The sequence below is a fragment of the Netta rufina genome (genome assembly GCF_964035555.1).
Source record: "Netta rufina genome assembly, chromosome: 15".
Classification (NCBI taxonomy): domain Eukaryota; kingdom Metazoa; phylum Chordata; class Aves; order Anseriformes; family Anatidae; genus Netta; species Netta rufina.
This window is the reverse complement of record NC_140138.1, coordinates 8,328,357-8,354,703: the sequence shown is the minus strand read 5'-3', so window position 1 is coordinate 8,354,703 and position 26,347 is coordinate 8,328,357. Positions and strand designations below refer to the sequence as shown.

The 26,347-nt window shown below is 34.2% G+C and overlaps 1 protein-coding gene across 1 annotated transcript in view; it reads left to right on the top strand.

Moving 5' to 3' along the window:
- Window positions 1-26,347, top strand: part of SNX29 (sorting nexin 29) — a 134,757-nt gene that overhangs the window by 66,172 nt on the left and 42,238 nt on the right. Inside the window, exons 18-19 of the mRNA XM_084295801.1 lie at window positions 156-237; window positions 17,839-17,979. Coding sequence (XP_084151927.1) covers window positions 156-237; window positions 17,839-17,979 — 223 coding nt within the window. The remainder of the gene's footprint in view (window positions 1-155; window positions 238-17,838; window positions 17,980-26,347) is intronic.

Sequence of the window (26,347 nt, the reverse complement as noted above, 5' to 3'; positions counted from 1 at the left end):
CAGGCAGAACTACAAATTTTCTGGTATTCCATTTGAAATGTTAAGTTGCTTCGTTGATGACCATGATCACTACCTAAATACCTGGAAGTAGCTACTTTGCAATTTTAATACGTAAACATGATTATCTATTTTAAGTTTATCTCTCATCTCCTCAGATCAAATCGTGCTCTTATTAATGTTTGGATTCCCTCTGTCTTTCTGCGTGGAAAAGCTGCTAATGCATTCCATGTTTATCAGGTAAGTAACACGTTCTAACAGAAATTCAATAAACACTTTCTGACTGGAATGGAACATTTTAATATTTTAAGGATCTCAGTATAATTTTATTAGAGATCAGATAAAGGACATCAGCAGTAACTTCATACATGTTCCTACATGGGATGACAGTGATCCTCAAAATAGCGTTATTTTGATTGTTGGCTCTTAATAGTATAAATGCATGTTAATAAAATGGCTGCATTGACCAGAGCACAACAATTCAGTGCTGACTAGTAATACCTTCTTCAATATGCATGTTGTAAATACTCTATTTCAGTTCTGCAATATCAATGACCAGAAATGTTACTTGACAGACAGACAGATATGGATTACTTAGTAGCTCAAAAATATTTTGAATGGTGCAGAAAGCCTTACCTGTGTGTCACTGGGTATGTTCATAGTGGGTTTTGCTTCTGCTGGGTCTAAATTTAGAGTTTGCACTCTAGCCTGCCTTGTAGCTGAAGCATTGAAATCCCATACTCTTTTTTGATTCATGGATTTTCAGCTTTAGACCAATTATAGCCATTCTATAGGCAAAATGGCAGGGCTAGCCTTAGACAGCTCTTTGATGTGCTTTATCAATCTACTTGTATTTCTCTTTGTGGATTATTTTCATAATTATTATGATAAATTTTTAAACTTTTGAGCATTTTTTATAATTATTAGTATAATTATTATGATGCATGAAAACATTTATTCTTTCCCGTGTTTCAGCAATGTGTACTTAGCTTTAAACAAGATTTCTGGGGATTTTTAACATTCCTCTCACTTTGAACAATGATTTTTATAGAATTCTGAATTATTTATGGACTGTTAGTACAGGAAACCACCTTTTTGGCCAGTAAAGTATAATGAAAAATAAGTCTTCAGCTAATGCAAAGAAAAGCTGGCAATAGTGAAGTTGTTCTGAGTTAGTAATTTATTCAAAAGTGTTGAACAATCAGTTAGTCAGATTTAGGTGTATGAGTGCGTCTGGAAGGCTAACATGTTGACAAGTGTGATTATTTTTGATAATTCCCTATTGCATTTCTGTCTCTCACTTGTTCTTCCATTGTACTGTAACTGCCTACATGTTCCCAAACCCAGATACCAGTCTGGCAAAACAGAAATCCTTAGATATACCAGTATCCCACCACATCTCTGTTACTATAATGCTACTGCAGTTCTGTGATGACTGAAGGAGCTCTCATTTCTCCTGTTTGTTTCTCATTGTGTTGGGTCTGTCTGAGCTGGAGTCACCTTTTCCCTGCAGCAGCCCGCACAGTGCTGTACTCTGCACTCATAGCTGGAACAGCACTGATATCACTCCAGTGTTGTGTCTATTGCTGCACAGTGCTGGCACAGCATCAGGACTCCTTCAAAGCCCCCAAGAGCCTGCAGGCCGGGGGTGGGCAAGTGATGGGGAGGGGACATTGCTGGGGCAGCTGACCTAAACCAACCAAAGGGATATTCCATAACACCTGATGTCACACTCAGCAATAAAAGGGGGGGCTCTACTGGGGGAGGGGGCTGTTCCTCCTGAACAACCACTACGCGTTTGAGGCCCTGCTTCCCAGGACGTAGCCGAACACTGCTCGCTGATGGGAAGTAGAGAATAATTTTTTCTCTCTCTGTGCTTCCGCACGGACTGATTGCTTCTTTTGTCTCTGTTTTTTCCTCACATTCCCTTTCCCTTTAATTAAACCTTTCTTATCTCAAACCTCGAGTTCTCTGTGTTGTATTTTCTCCCCCTTCCTCTTTGAGGAGACGGGGAGTGAGAGAGCAGTTGTGGTGGATCTCGGCTGCCCACCTGAGTAAAACCACCACACTCATGTTGCCCTGTTTATCAACCTGCTGACATATTGGAAGGTTCTCGATGTCTATATTTACTTTTTCAAGGAAATTAAGTTGAAGTAAATCCTTCTTCATTAGCATACTGTTGCTAACAGGGCAGAACAAAGTAATGAGCAAACCTTGGAAATCATTTGGTTTACTGATGAAAGCATTCTGCCAGCTATTATCTTAAAACATGCACTTCTATTAAGGCTTTCACTTTTACAGTCTCAGTGTGAATGGCTGGGTAGCATTATGTGCTATGTGGTAGTGCAGACACGCAATTTGCGAATGTTTGTGTAAGATACTAAAAATTTGAGAGAAGTTGTGATTATCACTGCCTGGGAAGGTGGAGAACTTGGGTGAATTAGTACATGACATTTATTGTGATTACTTTGACAGAACAATTGTTAAAGGCTTGCTTTGTAGGGCAGAACCAAATATCGAGGCTGTGCTAATGCCTTTGTCTCAAAAAAACAAAACCCCCCAGAAGAACCCTATGCAGCAACTCCAAGTTGGGTACCTTCATCAGCTGAAACATCTTGCATCACCAGTGCTGTTGTGATACTGTTGCACATGATCTTGAAGTCAATTGCATTTATAGCTTGGTTGTGTAAACCTGGATCTGAGATTTTTCCAAATGACTCATCATTTAGAAAATCTTAGTTTATATTTTTCACAATATAGATAACTAAATGTCATTTGATATTCTACTTCATTAAAATATAAGGTCTTTTGCTTAGGTCTTCAAAGAATTCTGTTTACTTTTAATTTAATGGTAACTTGCTGTCAAACTTTGTTACTCAAGAGTTCAGAGTTTTGGACAAAATTTGACTGTACTTGACTATAAAAAAAGGCACCAAGAAAACTGAGAAAGCATGTGAAATTCATGTGTATTATAGACGTTTGGCATGTTTTCTAAAGAGGAAGAAATAAACCTAGCTTCCTGGTTTATAGCATGTTCGGAGCTTTATCCAAAACCTGTGTGAGTGAGTGGAGGGTGAGACACTGCTCTCAGTTGGCTTTGGATAAGGGCCTAACTACAGTGACTTGAACTAAATTTCATTCTTTATTGTGCTTCTGCACCTTATCATTTCCATCATTAGCGTGGCATTTTAGAAAATAAGTTGTGCTGTTAACAGGGTGGGTTTTAATAGACTTCATTAATTACTCAGCATTGATGGAAAACGAAGAACTTCTGATTAAAGGGTGGGCCTTTTAACAAGAGGACGAAATGAAGCAAAATATCATTGGAAGATTCTAAAAAGATTTGAAATTTTAGATTGTCAGAAGACAGCTTTGAGAATTTACTCATTTCTGCAATATATTGTTATGCATATATGACATGTTGGACATCACTAGTATGCAAAATTTGTTTATGGGTATATTTATTAGAAAAATGCTCAAGTTACTTTTCTGAATGTTCTATTCATTATCTATTCACACTAGGAAGTTACTGATCACAGAATCACAGAATTATTTAGGTTGGAAGAGACCTCAAGATTGAGTCCAGCCTCTGACCTAACACTAACAAGTCCACCACTAAACCATATCGCTAAGCTAAGATCGCTAAGATATGTGATATGGAAAGATAGAAATTTCTTATTTATTATAGACATAGAACATCCATAGTCAGAGTTGTTTGTCTTTAATTACAGAACAGCACAGAATGTCACAGAATTCCTCTGGTGAGCAGTTGTGTATTTGCTCAACTTTGTCTTTTGAAATTTTAAAAAGAAAAGTGAGCAAAAGCTACCTGTAGAAGTGACCTAAAACTTCTGTCGTTTCTATTAAACTTTGATCTTAGTACTTGTTAAGATCTTTCCTTATGGGAGAATACATCAATGGCATTCCTACTAGTTTTTGATCTCTTGTAGTATGACTGATAAGAGTATCTGTCTAGCAAATAACTATTTTCTGCCACCGTGCACCTGAAAAAAAAAAAAAAAAAAAGGAATCTGTCCAAAAATAAACCTATGCTCTCTATATAGCACATTATATCACTATGATTAAACACTTGGAGTTGAAGTGATTGCCACATCTCTGATCAGATATGTAGTCATGTGCTTACTGAATATATATTCTGCGTTTTATAGCTATCAGGAAAGCATTAATTTATAAAACTTCAGAATAGCCTCAATAACAGCACTGTGCATTTATCTTGTTAAATCTCTGCCAAAACATGTGCTCCTGATTACAGGGAATTCGATTCAATGTTGAAATTGTGGAAGAGGATATTTACTAGGCTACCAGTATGTAATGAACAGACAAGGACTAGGAGTGACAATTAGGATAAATGACTGAGCTCATTTCTGAGAGTCCTCTTATTCATAATAAACATTATATTTGATGTTTTATCATTTATTTCTCCACAGCAGAAAATAAAGTGTTTGTAACTCTTTGTATCAGCTGTGTGAGGATTCTGCTTGTAGTATATCAATGTAAAGGAAATTGAGAATTCTTGGTGGAAGTATTGCAGCATTTTAATATGCTGCAATCATTTAATATGCTGAGATCATTTCCAATATATTTTGAAATTCGTATTTCTCTGAATGCTTTGGTAACCATAACTTGGACATAAAAATGGGCTGTTAATTGTGCTGGCAAGTTCTGAGGAAAAAGTTATGAAATAAATGGAGAAAGCAGAAATGTGCCAATTGGTACAGGCAAAATTTCAAACTTGTTTTGGGTAAGCATAATTTTCAGATATGATAGATACTTACAACTGTACTTGAATTAGAAATATGCTTCGCCTGCCTGAAAATTAGATTGTATGCATAACAGTCTTGAGGTAAGATGTTGCTGCCAAGTGAAGATGTCACAAAAAGGCATGGACCTTGACCACTGCTTTTCCATATCCAGTTCATGTAAATATATTTGAAACAATTAATGTTTTCTTCCTTTTTTTTTTTTTTTTTTTTTTTTAAAGTTATTAAAAAGCTAGAGAGACTGTCTTTTTCCCTTTTCTTCTGTTGTGGGTTGTCTTGTCTACCTCTTTTGGTTAGAAATTGCAGATTTACAGCATTTGTTCAGTTGATGGAGAGCAAAAGACAGTGTACAGAGATTTGCTACGTCAGTTTTATTACTGACGCACTTGAGAACTGTCATGCATCTTCTGTCCCTTTTTATTCATAAACAGATATTTTCAGCAGAAAATAAGCAATGACATACTTATTATGTGGCTTGGAAATGGCCAAAAAAAAAAAAAGGTGGATATATTTGCAGAGTGTGTCAAATAATGTTGAAAACTATGAACCCATAAGTATAGTATCTGTCATCCTTTATCCTGGAGTTATAAGTGATTCTTCTTGGAAATATTAAGAATTAGGAAAAATAAACCTGCGTAGCTGTGCCTCTTCAGAATCAATGCCAGTTTTCCATTTGTGCTCCTTGAAACAGGAAGAGAAATGAATAGCATGTTAACTTTAATTTATATCTCGGGGGGCCAGACCTGAGCATTACTAAAAAGATATGAATAGACTCTGATCCCAGCAGGAGTTTTGTTATGGTGTTTTTTGCTATGGTCTTCCTTTTCTTTTGTTTTTTTTTTTTGGTTTGTTTTTTACAGCAGATTTTAATGCTTTAAATAGTTTCAACCATCAAATAGTTTTTTCTTTTTTAAATTTCTGTTAAGGATTAAGGATTCTGGACTAGCTCAGAAATCAAGTTGTGCACTCTTAAAGCAAGCAGCATTTTATAGAGAATCCTATTAGACGTGGAAACTTTAAGCAGACCTCTATGTTTGCAGAGTTACCCCACACTCCTGTAGTAGTAATTAACTGACAGCATTTACCTATTATGAATCTTATGAATTTAAAAGCAAGGTCTAGAAACACAGCCACATTTTATTCTCAGTTTGAATGACTTGAGTTCAAGAGGGATAGTTGTGATTGATAGAATAATCATCACTCACATCTTAGCACCATCTAGCACTTTCTTTGAAATTACCAAAAGCCACAGACTTAAGTCATTCAACTATGGATGGTAAAACAATTAGTGTATACATTTTAGTAAAAAAGCTGGTTAGAATTGGCCGTGCGCTTCTATGTCTTTATTAAGTTTGCTTCAAAAATATTTTTTCTTGTTTTCTGAAATATCACTATTTAACAAAAATAGACCAACATTGAGATGGCTACAATAAATAAATGGTGACAACAAGAATACAAAAAAAAATATTGCCATTTATAATTTTTGCCAAAATTAAATAGGCATTTAAAGCTTTCTTTCCTCTTGCACTGCAAGTAGTCATCTGAAGAAGGAGATCCCTACTGAGAAGAGGTAGCTATGTGTTGTGAAGTTCAATTTTGTCATTCCCTAAGATAACATAAGGAAACTTACCTGCTAAATTGAGAGAGAGAAGATCTATGTTTATAGATGTGCTACTATGAAATGCTAGGGAAGATATTGGTCCATTTGATATTCACTGATACTGGGTAAAGGAGGGTATGGAAGCATCAGAGGGGTGCAGGTCCAGTATTTTGCTACGTGAATGAAAATGGGGGGGGGAAAAAAGGTTTGAGTCAGGATTCGGGGATGTTATGATCTTGGGTTATCAAGAAGAGGCCAGTTGCTAGAGTCAGTAGAGCAAATACTCAAGCAGTTAAAAAAAGGTTTCAGAACATAAAGCAGTAACATAAAAATGCATATTTTTTTAGACTTCTGTTCACCACGGAGGTCTTATGGGGTATTCCCATTCTGGATTATTCCTTGTGGAGAATTAGCAGATTGTCTATTTTAAATCGAAGTATCAGTAGAAGATCTTGAATGAGTGGATGAATAAATCTACCCTTACAATTCATCATGAAATAGCTGAAAACTGGTTGTGATAAATGGCTTTTAGCCTGGTTACCAGAAAATTTTAAAAAGGGATTAGGGAAGTCTTAAAAGAGCAAACTGTTAGAAATCATTAGGAAGGTGATAGAAAAGCAGAAAACACTATTATGCCATGTATAAAGCTCTGGTTTATCTGTGTGTAGTTCTAGTCCTCTCTTCTCTAAAAAATAGAACTGGAAAGAATATAGGCATGGATGGAAAATGATAGATTAAAAAAAAAAAAAAAAAAAAAGTAAAAATTTGAAGCTTTTTCAATTGAGCATCGTATGAGGAATTCTTAGCCTGCAAGAAAAACAGCTAAGAGGGAGAATACAGTAGCAATCTTTCAAATCCTGAAAGGCATGGAGAGATTTTTAAACTGTTTCAATATGCAGATTAAAGCATCTATTGAAACCACTAGCATGCAGTTTCAAAATAAGTGTGACAGTGGCTTTCTCCACAACAGAATTGGAATTTGAGTCTTCTTACCTTAAAGCTTGCATATTCACTAAGTTCACATGGGTCTAGAAAATTATTGGGCAAATTAAATTGAAGAAAATCAATCCAAACACAAAAGATGTTGCTTGTTTATCAAGAAATCCCTGGATAGTAATATCTTGGAAGATGGGCAACTTTTCTGGATATATATCACTATTTTGTGTACATTTCTAAGTGTACTGGATAAAATACATTCCAAAATTCACCAAAGAATATTCTGAACTGTAAGTGTTGAAATCGGTATGCCTTGCAGTAACTGTACATTGGAAGAAACTTGAAGGTCATGGTGTAGGATTAACCCAACATGAATTGCTCTTGTAATGCTATGATAAGAAGGTCTAATGTAGTCCTAAAATGGAAATAACAACTATGATTAGGAAACCTTTCCTTCCACAAGTGTTTATCTTCTATGCATTGCAAGTTTATTCTAATGTATTCAGAAACACAGCCTTTCTCTTTATACTTGCTCTGTTTTGTTTTGCTTCAGGTTTGTATCTTGAATATTGTCTTGCAGTGTATTACTGCTGACATAGTTGTATATCTTGTACCTGGGCAGTGAGGTGAATTTGATGATCCGTTGATGTTGTTATGAATCAATAAATCATAGGGATTATTTAGGCATTATTAGATGAAATTCTTTCTGTCAGGAGCTCAGATTGGATTGTTATAACAATATCTTCTAATAAGAGCATTAGAAAAATTATGTTTATCTACTTTGACTCCAGAATAAGCTTCAGAGGTTTATTCTCTTATGAAGTTTGTGACAGCTATTACTAAGTGGCAAACTAATCAGTTATGAACATTTAAGGACCTGGCCACATATGAAGAAATGAATATTCCGTAAAAAGTAAAAGCTAAGAAAACCTAGTCCTTTAAACAGACAAATCTAAATATTAGGCTTCTTGCTAAAATTTGGGGTCATGCAAACGTGCTTCCCTTACAAACATCCTGTATTCTATTTTTTTTTTTTTTTGATCACTGCTGTTCCTGATCTGTGCAGTCTGATGCCACTCTTATTTGTGAGCAAGGTGTTGGTCAGTCATCCTACTGTTAGAAAATAATATGTCTACTATATTCACGGGCATGAAGACAGAATCCAGATTAGAATTTAAGAAAAAAAATATTTGCATTTACACTTTACCTCTAGGTGGTGATAGTTAGTTGCAATTTTGTTTAGCGAGTGTAAAGCAAGATGGCAATTGCAATAGTATTTCTTTGTCGTATTTCTCAGCTGTAGAATATTGTGCTATTTGCTGCATACATATGGATTGCACTTTCCTGAGAAGTGTACAGCAAATGCCATAATGCCATTAGTCATGTCTTTTGTTGTTATAATTACCAATGACTGACACTTAAGATAATGAAACAGATTTTGTGATTCTTAAAGAGATACCAATATTTATACCAGGACTTGCAGTCCTCCTTGTCTGCAGGGTAATATACATTTCAGGTTACACAAAACAAAGTTAAAGATAAACATGCTAATCAGACAAGGCTGCTATTATTTGAATATCAATAGGAGCCCTCCATAGATTATCATCAATAAATGTTCTTTTATTCTAACTTAATTCTTCTGCATCTTGAAAATTTTACTGTTTAATATTGACTGACTCATATTTTTTCCTCATAATATTTCTTCTATTACTTCGAGTGATCTTCTATTTGTCTTGTCCACTTCCTCTCAGAAGGAATAGCAATATACCTTCAAATAGAAGAGGATTCACAGTATGAGTGCTTCTGCATAATCAGAGAGAGTAGTTTTCACAGAAACGCCGCATAAAAGAGGAGAAGAACAGTGTCTGAAGCTAGGAGCTTTTGTGGGGAGCAAATTCCCTGGGTGAGAGAGCCAGAAATTTCATAGTGTTAGCAAAGTGCTTCTTTAAAGTCAGAAGTCTTAACAATAGAAGGCAATGGATTGACAGCTTATAAACAAAAGAAAACAAACAAACCAAACCAAACAAACGAAAACCCTTAAACTATGCAAAGAATTGGAAAAAAAAAATTAAGTTCAGAGTTTGATTTTCATTTCCCTCATACGTGAGGAATTGGATTACTTTAGCAGCTGTGGCAGTAAGCAGGCAAAAAGGAGAAAGAAGAGTGCAGTCTTCTAATCATATTCTATCTCAGAACAGCTCAGGGCAAAGAGAGAAGAAAATGGCCTAGAATGATTGGGCAAATTTGAGAGAAAGATATGGTTCATGGCATTCTGAAAGAGAGTGGTTTCCTAAGCCAAAAAGGTGAGTGCACTACATTTTCCATAATGGGACCTGAGGATATGTCAGAGAAGCATGACAGTAGTTAGAGAAAGCTTTAAACAGCTGGGATGGAGGGAGTGCACAATGACAAGACAGAACATCTTGGAGAGAGAAGAAAAATGGTTTTATTTATAGCAGGTTTTAATATATATTTTAAAGGAAACCATAATACAACTCAATGTACAAATGTTTCTATAACGATTATAATCTGGATGCAAAAAATATTAGGAAAATAAAAGTAGAATTTCTGTTTTCAAATTATTTTGTACCTAACAGAGAAACAAAAACATAGTTTGTTGTTTATATATCCAGAATAAGTAGCACATATCTTATTTACATGCTGATTGGTAAGATACCTTCTTTCCCTTGGTCAGAGCACCCAAAATCTTTTACTTGGAGACCAGCCTATCAATTCTGTCATTTCCCTGTATTCCATTCTGCAGAAACTTCTTTCACTGCAGTGGTTACCATGCTTTGCAATGACTATATGGGTGCCTCCCTTTGGAATAGTGCTAATTATTTTGGGGCATTACAAGTAGTATTTCACTGTCAGAAAGAGCTAATTATGTTGTTATTTGAGTGAAATCTACTCTGATTTGAAGAGTTAAAGATAAAAATATTGATTCCATCCAGCAAAAGCATCGGTAGGCTTCTTTTGTTCTTTATTGCCCAGTCACTTTAGTGCTGATTTGATGAATAGCAATTGAACCGTGACTACAGAAACACACAGAGCATAATTCTGCATGTATATAAGTGAGTGGAAAATCCTAAAAAATATAACACTTTTCTGTCTAGTATGACAACATTGGCCGTTTTTAAAGTTAATGCTTTGTGCATTCTCTCATATACTTGACATTCCTATTGCTCATATTTATGAACTAAATACCAAAAAGTTGGTTTTAACATAGCAAATAAAATACATTATGGTATCTGTAGTCTCTATGCAAGAAAGTAGGTAGTCTTGTTGAGCTACAAGCTTATTCACTTTAATTGCTATTATGTCTCTGGTAACTGTGCACTAGAACCACAAAATGCTGCTCGTATCACAGCTGAGAAGTTTCATTGTTCTGTTAGTTTTTCACTACTGCAGAAATTCTGAAATTGGATCACTTTTGGAAACTTTACCATAAATGCAGTCCTGCAGCTGTGTCAAAATATAACTTGCATTTGTACTCATTTCTTCCACTTCTATGTTAACTTCAGAGAATTTAGCCTGAATTTATATTCCAAACAGAATCCTATTGTCCTCAAGTAAAGTTAAGAAATGTAACTGATTCTTTTTTTTTTTTTTTTTGCTATATTCTTCCTGTTTGAACTTACACCTTTTGTTCTTTCTGTATGTTTTAAGCAGAGAAATAATTTTTATAAAAGCATCCTAACTAGGTTGAGATACATGCATCCTCTCAGAAAAGCACACTATGAAGTACGAAGAAAATGTAGTTCCAGTCCTTTGAAAAACATTTCTCTAAATTGTAAATTTTGATCAATTTTTTTAAATTTACTACTCCTGAGTAATTATGATGTACATTAAAGTTGAGTGATTAATTTTAAGAATTTATTAACATCATAAAACAGTTTTTGAGAAACAGAACAAGTAGTAGTTACAGAAACTCACGTCCTGCTAAAGTGAATGAATTTCCTTCTTTCCACAGAAAAATTACTTTGTAATTTTTCTCAGGTTACTGTAGCAATACTCTGCAAAAGAATACCCAGGTTATATCATGTCTATAACTTTCTAAGCCAGTAAATAATTTCTTTATGTGTTAGTGAGAGTTTTGCTTTATGATTCAGAGCAACAAAATTGTTGCTTTTCAGTTTCTTATCTTTTTTTTTTTTTTTTGTCTTAAATAAATTTAACAGACATTCTTAAATAGTTTTTGTTGTTGTTAGTTTTTTGGTTTGTTTTTAGCTTTTGCCTTATACACAATGGGAAGCTACAGTGGAGATGGTAAAAGTGGTAAGCTGGGGTAGGTGGCTGAAGAGAACATCAAATGCAGAAGAGCTCATCTGCATTTGATCTCTTACTACCAGCAGCCTTCCATCTTTAATTCTGAACTGGACTTTTAGAAGTTCCTGACTTGTTCTTGATGTTTTCTCTCCACAGTTTTCACAGAAGAGAATGTATTTTTAGGGAAATTTTCCTGACTGTTAATATTTATGAAAGTTATGAGGATCACAGTAGAATTAAAGTATTTGAGAAGATAATTTTAGTATTTTAGAAGAGAATTTTAGGAAAAGTGTTAATTTTTTGAAGTTTGGAGCTGGCACAAAATTATTTTTGTTTTATTATTTTATTGTATAATAGATAATTTCCTAAATCAATGATTTAAAAGGCAAAAGATTAAAGGAGATGCCAGTTTTGATGCCAGTTTTGTCTATAAGAAGGGGAAAAGCTGAGATGCTTGCAGTTTGAGCTTCTCCTTGCATTTTCTTTTCCTTGTATTTTTTTTTCTCCTCCAAAAAAAGTGATAGAAATGGTATATGGAAAAAAAAGGTAATTGGAGTAATCTGTCGTATATATTTTGTAATTGTTTCAAGCTTTCTTGATCTTATTGTGGGAAGGGGGATGGAAAACTAAGCACATATCTTCCTCCCTGTACAATCTCTTCTCCCATCTCTCAAAATGTTCAAGTTGCCAGTCTTAGAAGACACACAAAATCCATTTAATGATGGTTGTTCAGTCATTGGTTTATCCTGCTGAGTGCTAGCAATATGTTTCTTAAGATATACATGTTCTGTTAGCATTTGTAGGTTTGATTATTAATCTTTTTATCCTTTTTATCTTAATCTTTTCTATCTAAACAGATAGTCCTGTTTCTGAAGTAAATATTCTCCTCTTCCGTCCTCTTCCAGAAACATTTTATAAGTTCTTTACTAAGAATGGAAGTCTAGGATGCAAAAAAAAAAAAAAAAAAAAAAAGTGGGGGCAAAGCATCTCTAGTAGTTGATGTCTACTTTCTTCTGTTCTGAGTTCTAAAGATAAGACTATGGACCAGTAGTAGGCCAAAATTAGTGTTACTTAAAAGCAAATGTAAACTTTAACTGGTCAAGGGAAATAGCTCAGTTGAGTTAACCTGCAAATTGGCACTTACTTTTTTAAACGTTACCTATTTGTATTTGTGCTGATTGGCTTGTCTCTACCAAACCAGCTGCGAATTTTTCTTTTTGTTGTCACATGCTTGGGCATTTATAACAAACAGCACAATCTCCAGAAAAACTTTTTTAGTTAGTTTGAAGGACAGTAATACAATAGAAATACAGCAATGCAGCAATATGGTTTGTCTCAGTCACTTTTTTTTTTTTTTTTTAACGATGGTGCTTAGGTGGCAAATGTCACAGCAGCTTCCTTAATGTAAATCAGGCTCTTTTGCATTCCTTGTACTGCCCAGCATTTTTTTTTTATGCTCGTAAGAAAAACTATGACCTTGTGTTTGCAAACTTTCTCCATATTCATTATATCCTTTGAAATGTTCCAAGTTCTCTTGCATCTTGTGACATTGAATTCTGCACATTTTATAGTAGTGTCTTCTCCCCTTCAGAAGTTTTTCTTGCCTCCGGAATAGGCTCACAGGGACTTCTACTCTGGCAGGCTTGTATTTGCGGAGCTCCCATCTACAGAGTTCTCTGGCTAGCATCCATTTTTCAGTGTGTTCAAATTGTTCTACCAGGAAATGTGAGCCCTATTTGTAGGAAAGATTTTATGGTCATTCAGTTTACGGAATTTTGTTCCTAATGCTTCATCTGGTATTTTTATAATCCTGAACATCAGTGCAACAGAAGAATCTCTGCAATACCCCGTTCGCTATCTCTTTCTATGAAAGGTGCTTGAAAGAGCACCAAATACTGAATTGTAAATATACCAATTGATACTTATGCATCCAAAAAGAAAAGCACTCTCTTGAGACTACTGCAGCTCTGAAGAAAGAATTTGGATTATAAGAATTTAATCCAGGAAGATACACGGGGACCTAGGGCAAGCTGGAAATTTGGTCCTTGTCCTTTCTTTTCCTTAGGTTTTTATGCATAAGTGATGGTGTCAGTGGTTACTAATTGAAGGTGTCAATAGTTATTAATTTGTTACCAGGGTCTGTTAAGCAGCTATGAGTCAAAAATGCTGTTAAAGATTCCATAACCAATTAAAGAAACTTTTACCTCAATAAAACAGTATCATGGAATTAGGTTTTACTCATTTCAGTATAGAATTGTTAAATTAGTGCTTTCAAATCGGCATTTCAGCAATACCAATTTATCAGGTAGTTTTCTAAAAAACAAAACGCTATTAAATTACTACTGTTTCAGCTATTTCTCTTCAAATCTTTAACTTCAAATATGTTTGTGATGAGAAAATAGCAGACTAATTCATTATATGTGCTTATTAACTATTTTTTTCTTTCAGCTGTTGTAAATCATTGCTATGAGAAGGTTACCAGTCGGTCTTTACACAGGAGACCCAACTGGAAAGTGCTCCTAAATTACAGGCAGAAGCTACTTAATTCATTTCTTGATCAAATCAAAATCTTAAGTCTACAATCAAGTAACCTTTCCAGCAATGATTTTAGTTTGCTCTATGAATGCGTAAAAAGTTTGAATATTACTTAATTAGATTAGGAATTGGATGATTTTCAGGAAAACATTTGGGCATTTGAAATGAAATGTTATTATTTGGAATTGAATTTTAAGTGGACCGAAGAATGAGGCCCTGAGTAGTCCTTTAAACTTTCTAGAACGTGATCCTAAAATATTGTTCTGTACTTACATGACATATGCTTAGTTTTTTTCAGTAGCAGAAAGTAGTGACCCTCTGAGGTGCAACGTGATAATTTGGGACAAGAATACACAGAAGTCTTGTAATCCACTTCAATGAAGTGTGTGATAGTATGGTTTAGCTGCATCCATTAGGCTTCCTATCATTACTCACCTCACTCTTGAATATCACCCACAGCTTCTCATATATCTTTTGTTATATCCTGTGACTCAGTCCCTTATGTCTCACACATGTTTTTCTCCAGTCCTCCATATTTTGCTCCCTGTTGTCTGTCTCTTTAATTTTTCCTTTCTGAAATTTCAGGCATCTCCATTTCTCCATTTCCCCTACATGCCCCTTGTTTCAGACTCCTTGCTTCCCTCTGACCCCTTTTTCAAACAAAGTCCCCCTGCCCACAAGAAGTTAATTATAGTTTATCTGCTTTTGTGCTGAGATCACTGGAATTGCTGTTGTGAGCTGCGGATGAGTTGGCTGGACTTGGTTCCTTTGATTCCTTGATTGACCAGAGCAATGTGTTTCTGCATCTGCCCCTTTCTTCCTTCGGCCCTTCCTTGGGAAGGGCTGTTGAGTTTGGAAGCAACACCTGGTTAGAGATTTCTTGGAGGCTTCTTGAACAAGTTGCAGGGAGTATTTTTGACTCAATTTTTCCATCTGTTCAACAGGGATAAAATTATGCTGCATCACCTGAGTAGTTCTGCAGTGTTTAGATATTCCATGAATAAAAGCTACAGTAATTTTTAGATAGTAGAGGCAATTTGGGGTTATTGATATTGCAAGGGAACTATTCCCAGGGTAAAATGTGGTTTAAAAAACCTGGAACCTTTCTCTTGCTCAGAAACTGAAGATCATCATCACCATAGCATCTGTTTAGTGTATTCTGTAATTAGCATCCACAGATTACATTGATTTCCCATTAAAAGATCACAAAAGAAATTCTGAATATGTTGAAAATGATGAGAATAGTTCTAACTACTTTTAAGACATATCAAGGTTCTAGATTTTGATTGTATTTCAATTTTTTGACTACAGAGATTATTATTCCCTGTTTCTGCTGTCCTTAGATTGTATGATCTGTATTTCATTTAAATAAGGATAATTGCCTGTATGCCTTGTAGGACTAATTCAGAATAAATTTATACAAGCAGTTTTATCTTTAGGATTTACTTTGCTTGATTTCCCGATTGAATTTGTGTTGAGTGTTTTGAAATATGTTGGCTTGTGAATAGTATTCCCTTTTGAGATAATAAAACTTTAAATGTGTACTAAATCATGAACTTTAATATGCCTTTCATAGTCTATTATACAGTTGTCAATAAATTGAATATGGCACAGGGTTCCAAATGTTGCATTTTCATGTTTTACTGTCTAAAAGAAATCAATATCTATGTACATAAAAGAACAGGAAGAAATTTTATCTAAGAAATTAATATGTGTTTTTGCAGAACTTAAAAATTGCAATTATAGTGTACTGGATTCCTTAATTAGTTAACTATGGGTTACGGTTTAACAGGTAATATTGAACTGCATGATTCACTGAATCACATGTGCAAAGATAACTGCTTAGCTAAATTATGATTTCTGTATTAAACAATTTGGTTAAAGATGCTGTTAACTTTTTTTTTGTAGTCTAGCTGAAAGAAATTTAATTTTGGGACTGTAGACAATTTCAAACAATATACTGGTCATGAGAATAGGCAGAAAGGTTATATCTGAACAAAGAATAATTAAAATAATTATTATATTAATATAATTTTATTCTACTATTACAGTATGTTTTTCTATAGTAATTTACAAAGATCATGCAAAATACTTGCATTTCATATTTTCCATTTTTTTTTTTTCAGAGGTATACTCAGTTATTATAAGACAGTCTTGTAGGTGTCTAATTATCTTCATTCTGGCTTTATTTTCGAAATTAAAATCTGTATACTTCTTGCAGACTTATTACAGGATCTTTATCATTACGTGATCTGAATTCCTGTTGCCAAAACCAGTTGTATTTTTGTTTGTGTGCATATGTAATTTGCACAATACTATCAGTGTCTAACATTCTTAGATGTGCCAATTTTGGAATCATAGACTTCATTTTTGGTTATAATCATGAAACATGATGAAATGATGCACAGTAATAACAAAAAATATAGTTGTTATCCAATAGAGTCTGATTTTATGAATATTTCTTTCAGTGAAATACTATAATTTGACAGACGTATATCTGTTAGAAAATGTATTTTGTTACAAGAAGACAGAATCCTCCTGTTTTTTGAGAAACCAGGTGTCTGTAGAGATGAGGACCTTAAGACCTCTTAAGAGGACCTTCTTAAAGACCAAACTAAAGGAAGGCTACATCGACCAGACATCAGTCAATCTCCTCTAAAATACCATGAGTCCTTAGTAAAATTTTGTATTTTGTCATAAGGACTCAGTAAATCTAGAAGAGAAAGGCCAGGTGAATGATTCAGCTTAATTTATGATGCAAAATACTGAGATTATTAACATGCATATGACACATAAACATGCCTATATGCATGAGAATGAGCAAGGTACAGATTCTAATGAGGAAGCTAAGGAAAACTTTACAGATTCAGAGACTCTGGACCTTGAGATTTGATGCTTGGCTGATAGTTTCTGACCTGTGCTGTTTCAGCATTTTTTAAAACAGATAATTTCTGTAGAGGTTATTCCCTGGTAATGAATGAAATCTGAGATTTCAGTAAGTACATTTCACTTCTGTATGAATTTTTCCTAGAGAATGTGACTATTTAGCATATAATTGGTAATATGCTCATGAAATAATTGAGTGGAAAAAACCCTACAGAATCACAAAAGCTACAGCTGTGTTAAATTATACTTAATGTCCTATAGAAGCAGAAAGAATGAATTGTGTATATTTTATAAACAATAAGATTTCTGGTTTATTTTTCAATATAATTTTTTTTAGAAAGTAAATTAAGTTTCATACTTTGAATAAAATTATGTTATGCAATTCTGATGCTACAAAGCCAATTTACGACGTTGAAAAACTGTGCTGAATACATAGACATCAATTTTGTAGTGATATTGAATTATTTTTCCCTTTGCTCACTGGCCAGTAGAATACACTGGAAACCATGGTAACAAAAAGCACTACTGTGGTTGCCCCGGAGTCAGCTTAAAATGAGCAGGCTATGTTTTTCTTGATTAATATAACAACAGGACAGAAAGAGAGAAGGAGGGGGAAGAAGGGAGAGAATTAGATTAATGACCTGCAGTAACAGAAGCAGCGAATGTACAATCAGAGATGGACCTGTGAATCCTGGAACTTCTAGTACTATTGCAAAATGAATGTGAAAGTATTATATTGTGAAGCTTTAAAGAGTAAAGGAGGTTCAATATAGGAGGTTCATAAGTTCAATGGTTTGACTTAAAATTATTTTCTTACATGTCTATGTTTTGCAGGTTTATATTAGAATAAAGGATGATGAATGGAATGTGTATCGAAGGTATGCAGAATTCAGAAGCTTACATCATAAGTTACAGAATAAATACCAGCAAGTAAGGACTTTTAATTTTCCACCAAAAAAGGCCATTGGAAACAAGGTAATTAAAATAACTCACAGTATTTGAAAGAAACCTTTCTTACACACACACACAGACACACACACAGACACAGACACAGACACACACACACACACACACACACACACACACACACACACACTGGGGTGGTTATGATAAATAATTTTTGCAACTGCTATATGGGCAAAATATGCAATATACTTCTAGAAACCAGTATAGAGTGAGAAGTGATCAAAGTAATTCATCTTTACAAGTAGGAATGATCTGAAAATTAAATTTAACTATCATAAGTCAAATATTTGAGATTTAAATCATTCTTGTGACTATAAAAACTTTTTTACAATGAACCACTGAGTTTATAATAAACTAATTATAAAATCAGCATTCCTTACGTTAACCAAATTTTTTTCCTTTTATATCTGATTTTCTCATTTTACATATTTTTTGCCTTCATATCACTGTTCTTGTATAAAATATCTAAGTACCCATCATAAAGAACATTTCAATCATCAAAGGAAAGCTGAGATAACAATTAGAATACCCAAAGATTTTTGTGACATATTTGGCTTAAGACCACATTAATTCTTGTATTGTTAAAAGGCCAGAATCATTCTAATTATATCTGTGGCAACTTCGTCTATGGAAGAAAAATCACCATCATTAATTCATACAACATTATTTCATATGAAATAAATTTTCCAAAACAAATAGAAAAAAATGATGTTTGCAGATTTAGTGGCATTCAGACTTGAGTGAGTATGGATTGTGAATGTTTATAGATAGTAACTCTGCTCTGAGTTAAAATGAGTTCCCAAGTGTTCCATAAAAATGAGTAGGTGAGCTTGGCACGCATGACATAAAATGAGTAGTAATGCACATAAACTGGAGTAATAACTGATATATGTTTATATGGAATTCACCAATAAAGTCGTAGATCTGTTTGCTTGGCATAAATATAGTCCAGAGTTAATGCAGTGCGTTGTCTACTAACCTAATAAGTGAAAGTACTTAGAACTTTTCTGCTTTTTCATGTGTTAGAAGATCAAGCGCTTTTCATTTCTAGTGGCATTTTGTAATTAGAAACAACGTATTTTCCTCTTTGTTACATAACTTATTCTCTTTTTTGAAGTGATATCAGCCTCCTCAATAAATTAGGAAAGCCTTCCTTTAAGCTTATTTTATAGTCTTTCATCCTAATTACTTTAAATACTAATTGAATTATAACTTCAGTTACATAATTGATATGTAGAAAACAGTTGAGCAACTTAAAAAAACTTGCGTTGCTTTTTCTTTCAGTGCTTGAGTCAAAGTTCCCCCTTAATCGTGCATAATCCCACAATCACTTTCCATTATACTGGGTTTTAGAAGAAGTATCTGCTCTTTGGGTGCCATCTATTGTACTCTTTAGAAGAGTACAATGCTGAGACATTAGCCAACTGTAAGATTGTCATTGAGGCTGCCCAGGGAAGTAGTTGGAGGTATTAAGAAGGCATGTAGATGTGGTGCATAGGGAAATGCTTTAGTGGTAGATTCGGCAGTGCTAGGTTAAGGGTTGGGCTTGATGATCTTGGAGGTCTTTTTAAGCTTAAGTGATTCAATGATTCCTGACTTTCAGTATAGGATGAGAGGTTTATGCAGGATCTTACACATTAAGGTATTTGGTAATAAACATGGGAAGAGATACTGTCACTACTAATTGCTTTTATTTTAATGCTGCTTCTTATTTTTAATTTTTAGGGGCATTGTTGCCTGTTTGATGTGTTGCTAAATTTCAGAAGAGTTTTTTTTTCCTCTCTAATCTTAGTTACATTTTTAAAATAGAATAACAGCTCTCTTCACATTTCTAGATTAATCAGTACAATCTTAACTTAGTACCTAAAGAGCAATTTTGTAGCTAAATTCTGCTAACAAAAGCATCTCTGAGTTTAGGTCAGTCTGTGGCTTTCATATTTTCTACAAATCCTCAATGTTGTTAGGTGCCCAAATAGCATATTGATAAACAGTCCTCCATGTGTAAATTCATAATCATAGCTAGTTCACAAGTTTTGGAAAATGGTGTTGTAAGCTTTTAAATCCACCAGGCCTATATCTGATTGATATTACTCATTGCATCTCTGCAGAACACTTTGCTTGTGAGGCTAGTGAAGGTGATGTGCTTACTTGAAACTGTAGTGGCATTGAAAGAACTTGTGTTGAAATCAACACCTTCCTTGATACCCACACTAAGTTTTGTGTTTAGGTACATGCCTCAGGTTTAGGGAACCTCCAGGACAAGAGGACCATGTTCTACAGTATGACCTAGAACCATTACTGCATAGTAACAAAACACTATCCACTGTTTTACTATGCAAAAAATTGGAGCACAGAGGAGGAAACTTAGCAGAGGACAGTAATGCAGAAAAGACTATGGAGAACTATTTATTTTTGTTCTTATTTTCTTGCCTAGTGCAATAGGAATCAGGGATATCATGTTCAAATACAAAATTGAAGTTTGACGGAGAAAATGCAAAAATCAGTATTTCAGCTCATTTGGAAAGTGAGAAAATGAAATATTTTTTAGTGCTGATATGTTGTCATCAAGTAGCAGTAAAACCGGAAAATATTTAACAATTAACAAATTGTTAAAATATTTAACAATGTTTAACAATTATAAGACAATAGATTAAGAATCTAGTATTCTTATTCATAGTTTATTCTGTTTTTAACGTATTTGTGCCTTCTGCTTGTTAGCATTAAGGTAGGACAAAAGATCTTAGAGTTCATTTTCATGATCTTTCAACAAATTATATGGGATTAGAAACTGGCTTTAACACTTGAGGTAACATATTTAATGTACAGAAAACTGTCATAATAAAGTCACCAATTAGTAGAAAGTGAACAGAGAAGGGGAAAGAATACTGCTATGGACAAGTAACCTTTTTTCAATTACAAAGAAGTGTGTTTATTTGGCTTTCAGGTTGTTAACCTTACTTTCAGTGTCTCAGTTTAATTTGCATGTAGCAAATTAGAACTAATGTAAAACAATGAAAAGAATAATTTGATTTATAAGTGTTGCTTTGAATCAAATTTGAACAGTTAATTACTAAAGTGGGTAAACTGATAGGAAATCGTAACAGTAATGCTTGTAGAACTTGATGTATTTTCTTATTTACTCTAGTCCCCATACTGTGTATTTTCAACTAATGATCTTTCAGTGCTGCTGCCAAGTAGTTGGCGAGATCTTTATAAGAAGTCCTTGCAAGAATAAATATTCTTCCTTCAGTTTATTGATATTTTGAGCAAAACTGAGAAACACTTGTTCTTGTTACATGTGTAAGAGAAATGTCACAGTGGAGTTACTCATACATGTTTGTACTTTGCTTTTTTAAAAACTGCAAATCTTTTTATTCAAAACTTATGAACTGTATTTTTATCATTTGAACCATTTGTTGCGTAATTTTAAAACATTCTGTCCATGTATCGGCCTGGTTGGTAGTTTCCTAAGTATTTTATATGCAGCTGTATATACCAAGACTTGTAATTTCTAACCATGGTTTTCTTGCAAGAAATAGATCTCTGCATTTCAGTTTGCCTTCAGGTACTTTGGATCTTTTGAATTCATATTTCCATTACTGCAGTTTAAGTTTTTGTTGTGACTGCTGCCTTCCTGCCAGGTTCTTAAAGCCAAGGGACTGGTTTGGTTCCACAAGCATTTCTAGGTCTAGAGAATACTGAGTTTGTGAGTTCATGAAGACAAACTTCATGCAATCATAACACTTGATTGCAAAGGGATCCCTGTATGCGTTTGTATAAAACTATAGCTTTTTTTTTTTTTTTTTTTTTCATTTAAGAGGAATTTTAATTTTCTTGCAGTTAGTTTCTGACCTCTGTTGGTGCTGTGTTGGTGCCTTCCTTCTTGAACTGTTGCTTTCAAACTAATGGTTAAGTAATAATACGTGAGTACTTCCTGAGCCATTATTCATTTTTTTTAATGTTGCAATGTCCTTAAAATCTCAGTTGCTACTTCATTAAGTGTTAGAATCTGCCCAATGCAGAATGGGATTTAGTAACTGGATAAACATCTAATTATCCTCTTGCAAGGGTATTATTGTCCTAGTAGAGGACATATCAAAATAGAAATGATTCTTTGCTCCAGTGAGAGATGTGAATTCAGTGATTGTCTAAGTGTGTAGAAATTGAATCGGGTAGCTTTCTGCTGAGTGCTGACTTGACTGCATGATATCCTTTGCTTTCCTTTAAAATATTGGATATCCAATATGGAAAGAATACACAAGAATACACAGCACTTTTCTGAGATTAGAAGAGTGACTTTGCCATGACTCCTTGACTGCATAGGAAGAGCAATACAGAAATTTAAAATAAGTTTTCTGTCTAGGAGAAAATGTTGGGAGCAGCATCATTCATCATTTTAGCCTGTGCAGCTGAAGTCTGTTAGCTCTCAATAGCTTGTTCCATGCCCAAACATCAGTCCAATAAAGTAGATTTGTGTCTCTCTCACCCCAGTGACTAAGCTAAATGGTAGGCTGTTCTGTGTATGTAATTATTTTTAAAGTTTGTCAGTATTATGTGTATGTATCTTAAAAGATCTATTCATATAGTCACACTAATACATAAATATAGACATGTATGGCAGCATTAACTGCAACATTTGGGATATAGGTGAAGGTAGTTTCTAGAATATATTTTAATTCTGCAAATTCTATGTACCAGGGAATTTATCTTTTTCCTGTTTGTCAGTGGACGCCCTGTCTCTGTCTTTACATGAACAGTGCAGACGGCTTCTTTTTTTTTTTTCCCTGCCAGCACAGGTATTCTTCTTCTTATTTTTTTTTCTGAACAATGTCTGGTCTGTTTGCATGTTGCTGAAGATGCCGAAAAGATATAGACAGTCTCCAGAATAACTGTGTTTAGGGAAAAAAAATCTTAGGGAAGGATGTAATTTCACTTTAGGCTTGGGTGGCTTTGCACCCTGATTCAGCAGGGTACTTAAAGGCATCCTAAAATTTAAGTACATTTGGTTTTCATTGAAATCAGAAGTACAGATACATGTGCTTTTGTACTTTACGAGGTTTAGTAGGTCAGAGAAACTATTCTTCGTTAAAATAGTTTGTCAAAGTCAAACTGTTATAGTGACTTGTGGCTTAGAAAGCAGTGACAAAAGCAGAACTTCTAGCTAATGCCTTTGGGCCAGTGGGCTAAGTAATATTTCTTAGCGCTAAGCTGTGATAGCCCGTGTCTTCACAGAGAATTAGTAGAAAATTATGACTCTCTATTGCTGTAGAAATAGAATAAATTTATTTAAGGCAGAAAACTTTGGAAATATAAATCCTTAAGTTATATCTTAGTAATTTGAAGTTGAAGATTACTTTCACTAATGCTTACTTAATTTGATTTTTGGATGTTGTAATATATATGCTTAAATTCTATATCATTCTTGATTTTCAAAGTGATTAGATTTTGGTTTTCTTAGTGGAAAGTTTTCTTAGTGGTTTTCTTAGCCTTCCTAGTGGAACTAGTTATTTCAGTTATTTTCATCCACTATCTTGCTTGTGGGTTTTAGAAAAACTATACATAATATAAATTTGGCAGACATGCATTTTCTGTAGCTTGATTAAAAAGGAAAGAAAGAGATCCATTTCTGTTGTGTTCAAATCAGGAAAAACTCAGGTTAATTTTACATATTTAGCCATAAATGTTAATTCCATAACAGTGATTCTGTAGCATTCTGTAGTGATAAAGGAAGTGTTGTCCTTTAGGCTCACCGTGTTACTTCATAACTTGAAAGTTCAGTTAACAAAGATGCATAGCCATGCAGATTAATTTAAATACAGTCGTATTTACAAATAGGTAACTTAATTGAAGTACCATACAGATAGAAATAAAAAGAATTTCACATTTGCCATAATTAAGATTTCTAGACACAGCACATCTCTTTTCTGTCACCATGGCATGCGCGTCAATGAGGACTACAGAGTATTTCAGATTTTAAGTCTTGGGTGAAGTGAAATCCAATTCCATAACTTTTATTTCTGTCATGCTTTTCTCTTGAGGTTAGAGTCACCTTTAAAAGAATCATCACAAGGAGCACAGTATACAATATGCAGTCTGAATTATATAATGTGGCACATGAAGCCTGTTTGTAGCTACTTCTGTCTGTTAAAGTGAGTTACAATACCAGCCCCAACAAAGCTGGGTAGCTTTTGTTGTCAGTTCACAATTTCTGGCTGCTTGTGTAACTAAATACATTTCCTATGAATTAATAGGGCAAAAATGTAAAAGAAGAAACAACTGTGGTATGACTAAATGTGATGCGAATGTCAATAAGACTGTGTATTATAACAACATTTTATAATTTATAAAATTATAACATTAATTTATAAACATTTTATAATTTATGTTAATTTATAACATTTTATAAGCCAGTTGGATCAGAATAGTCAATTAAGTTTGCTATTGTAGTGTAGTACAAGAAGAGATGATACAGTGATGCCAACAAATACTACATTTGTTAGAGATTCAAAATAAACCTTAATGGAGGAGGAGCAATTCCCTTTCCTAGTGTATCGGAGGAGATAAATGGCCATACTGATTCAGGTCTGTGATCCAGCCAGCCATTTTCACTGTTGGTGTCCAAAGTGGGTTCCTGGATTCGTGCAGATCCTCTGGGTTTTTACCTGGAAAACTTGATGGACTCACTTGATGTTTTATGTATACAGCACTTAAAAAAAAAAAAAAAAAAGAAAAAAAAAAAAAAGAGAGAGAGAGTTCAGGTTTTTTTGGTCATGTCACTGTCTAAGAGAAGAGAGATAAATCAGTAGGAAATGGTTAGCTTTTATATTACAAATACTTTATAGGAAATGCTTCATCTTGAAGTTCTGTGCTATGAAATGTCTGGGTTACCTAAAACTCAGCATGAAGTCTAAAGCTAGCACAGTGCATGGCAGTATATTTTATTTTTGGTGGCTTAATTTAAAAGATAAACAGTATGACAACTCATACTTATGCATCTCTTTCAAAATGTCTCACTGAATTCATATGTGCATGTAGGTGTTCATTTGGTGCTTATGTGTAACATTTCATGGGAATCGTGAATTGAATCTTTTTATTTTCAAATTACAAAAAAAAAAAAAAAAAGATACTAATTGCTGTTGAACTTTAGTTAGAAGGAGCACAAAATATTTGGGATCTATAAAATAAAGTTTTGTCTCTCAAGGGTTTTCTTTTCCCTGTCTTGAAATACTGCAGTTAAGAGAAGCAATTTGTTTGAAGAAATTACTGAAGATGAAGCCTGTAGAAACAGTTCAGATGGTGTTGCTTTACATGATGACACTGGGGGGGCTGGGGGGGAGTAATGTAATTTACATGCTGCTTGGACAACTGCTAGATAAAAATATTGTGGTTTTATAACTCCCCATGCGTCATTTAGGTATTCTAGTAGCCTTCTGGTATAAAATGAAAATACAAAAATAACTTTCTAAATTTATTTCTTATTGTGTTGGTGATGCAAAATTAGCTAGTTACTGGGATTAATACGTTTCTCTTTGGGGAGATGTTATGAGAGACACCCGATGACAAATATAAAACTAAACCCTCCTTTCTCTGAATCTGAAATTTTTACCTTAATTTTTCTGTCTTTTTGTACCTATCGATATGCTTGATTTTGTTTTTTCCTCTGAAATTTGTTATTTTATAAATATTCATATTTTAATTTCACTACCTTTCAGGGGGACTGCTGATAATAAACATAATAAGTGTTACTTTTTTAATTTGAAGTGGAGAAAACTGAATATCAAATACTTCAGATCATGTTAAATGCTAGAGACATATTCCACATTTATTTCTAGAAACTTGAATTGTGTTATCTAGATAAAATTTCTGTTAAAGGAGAATCCAGTCTTTTGAGTGGGAATGAAGTTGAGGGACCATATTTCATCCCTGTACTATTTGACATTTGGGATGGTCAAATGCTGAATTAATTATTTTTTATGTTTTCTGGAAAATCATGTGTTTATTGCTAGAGTTAAAAACATTTCAAATAGAAGTATTTGGATAATGTTGGTCTCCAGGTGTAGATGGTAGTCAGAAGCTAGCAGTCTTTAGAAGACCTTCAGATCTCTTTTAAGATGTCTTGATATTGTTGGTTATCAACAAACTGAGCAAGGTTGCTGTGCTCTTAGCTAAATGTGTTGGGAGAGATCAGCCAAGGCAGCAGGGCATTGACTACCTACCTCCTTGTAATGCTGCTCTGTCACTTCTGGGGCAGTCTGCACCCATCTCTAAGTACCCCCTTGTCCTGCCTTGCTAGATCCATGCAACAAGAACCGGGAGGCATAAGTTCTACTGGAGGGTTTTTGCTGGGAAGGGAATTAATCTATGGAAACATGGTAGG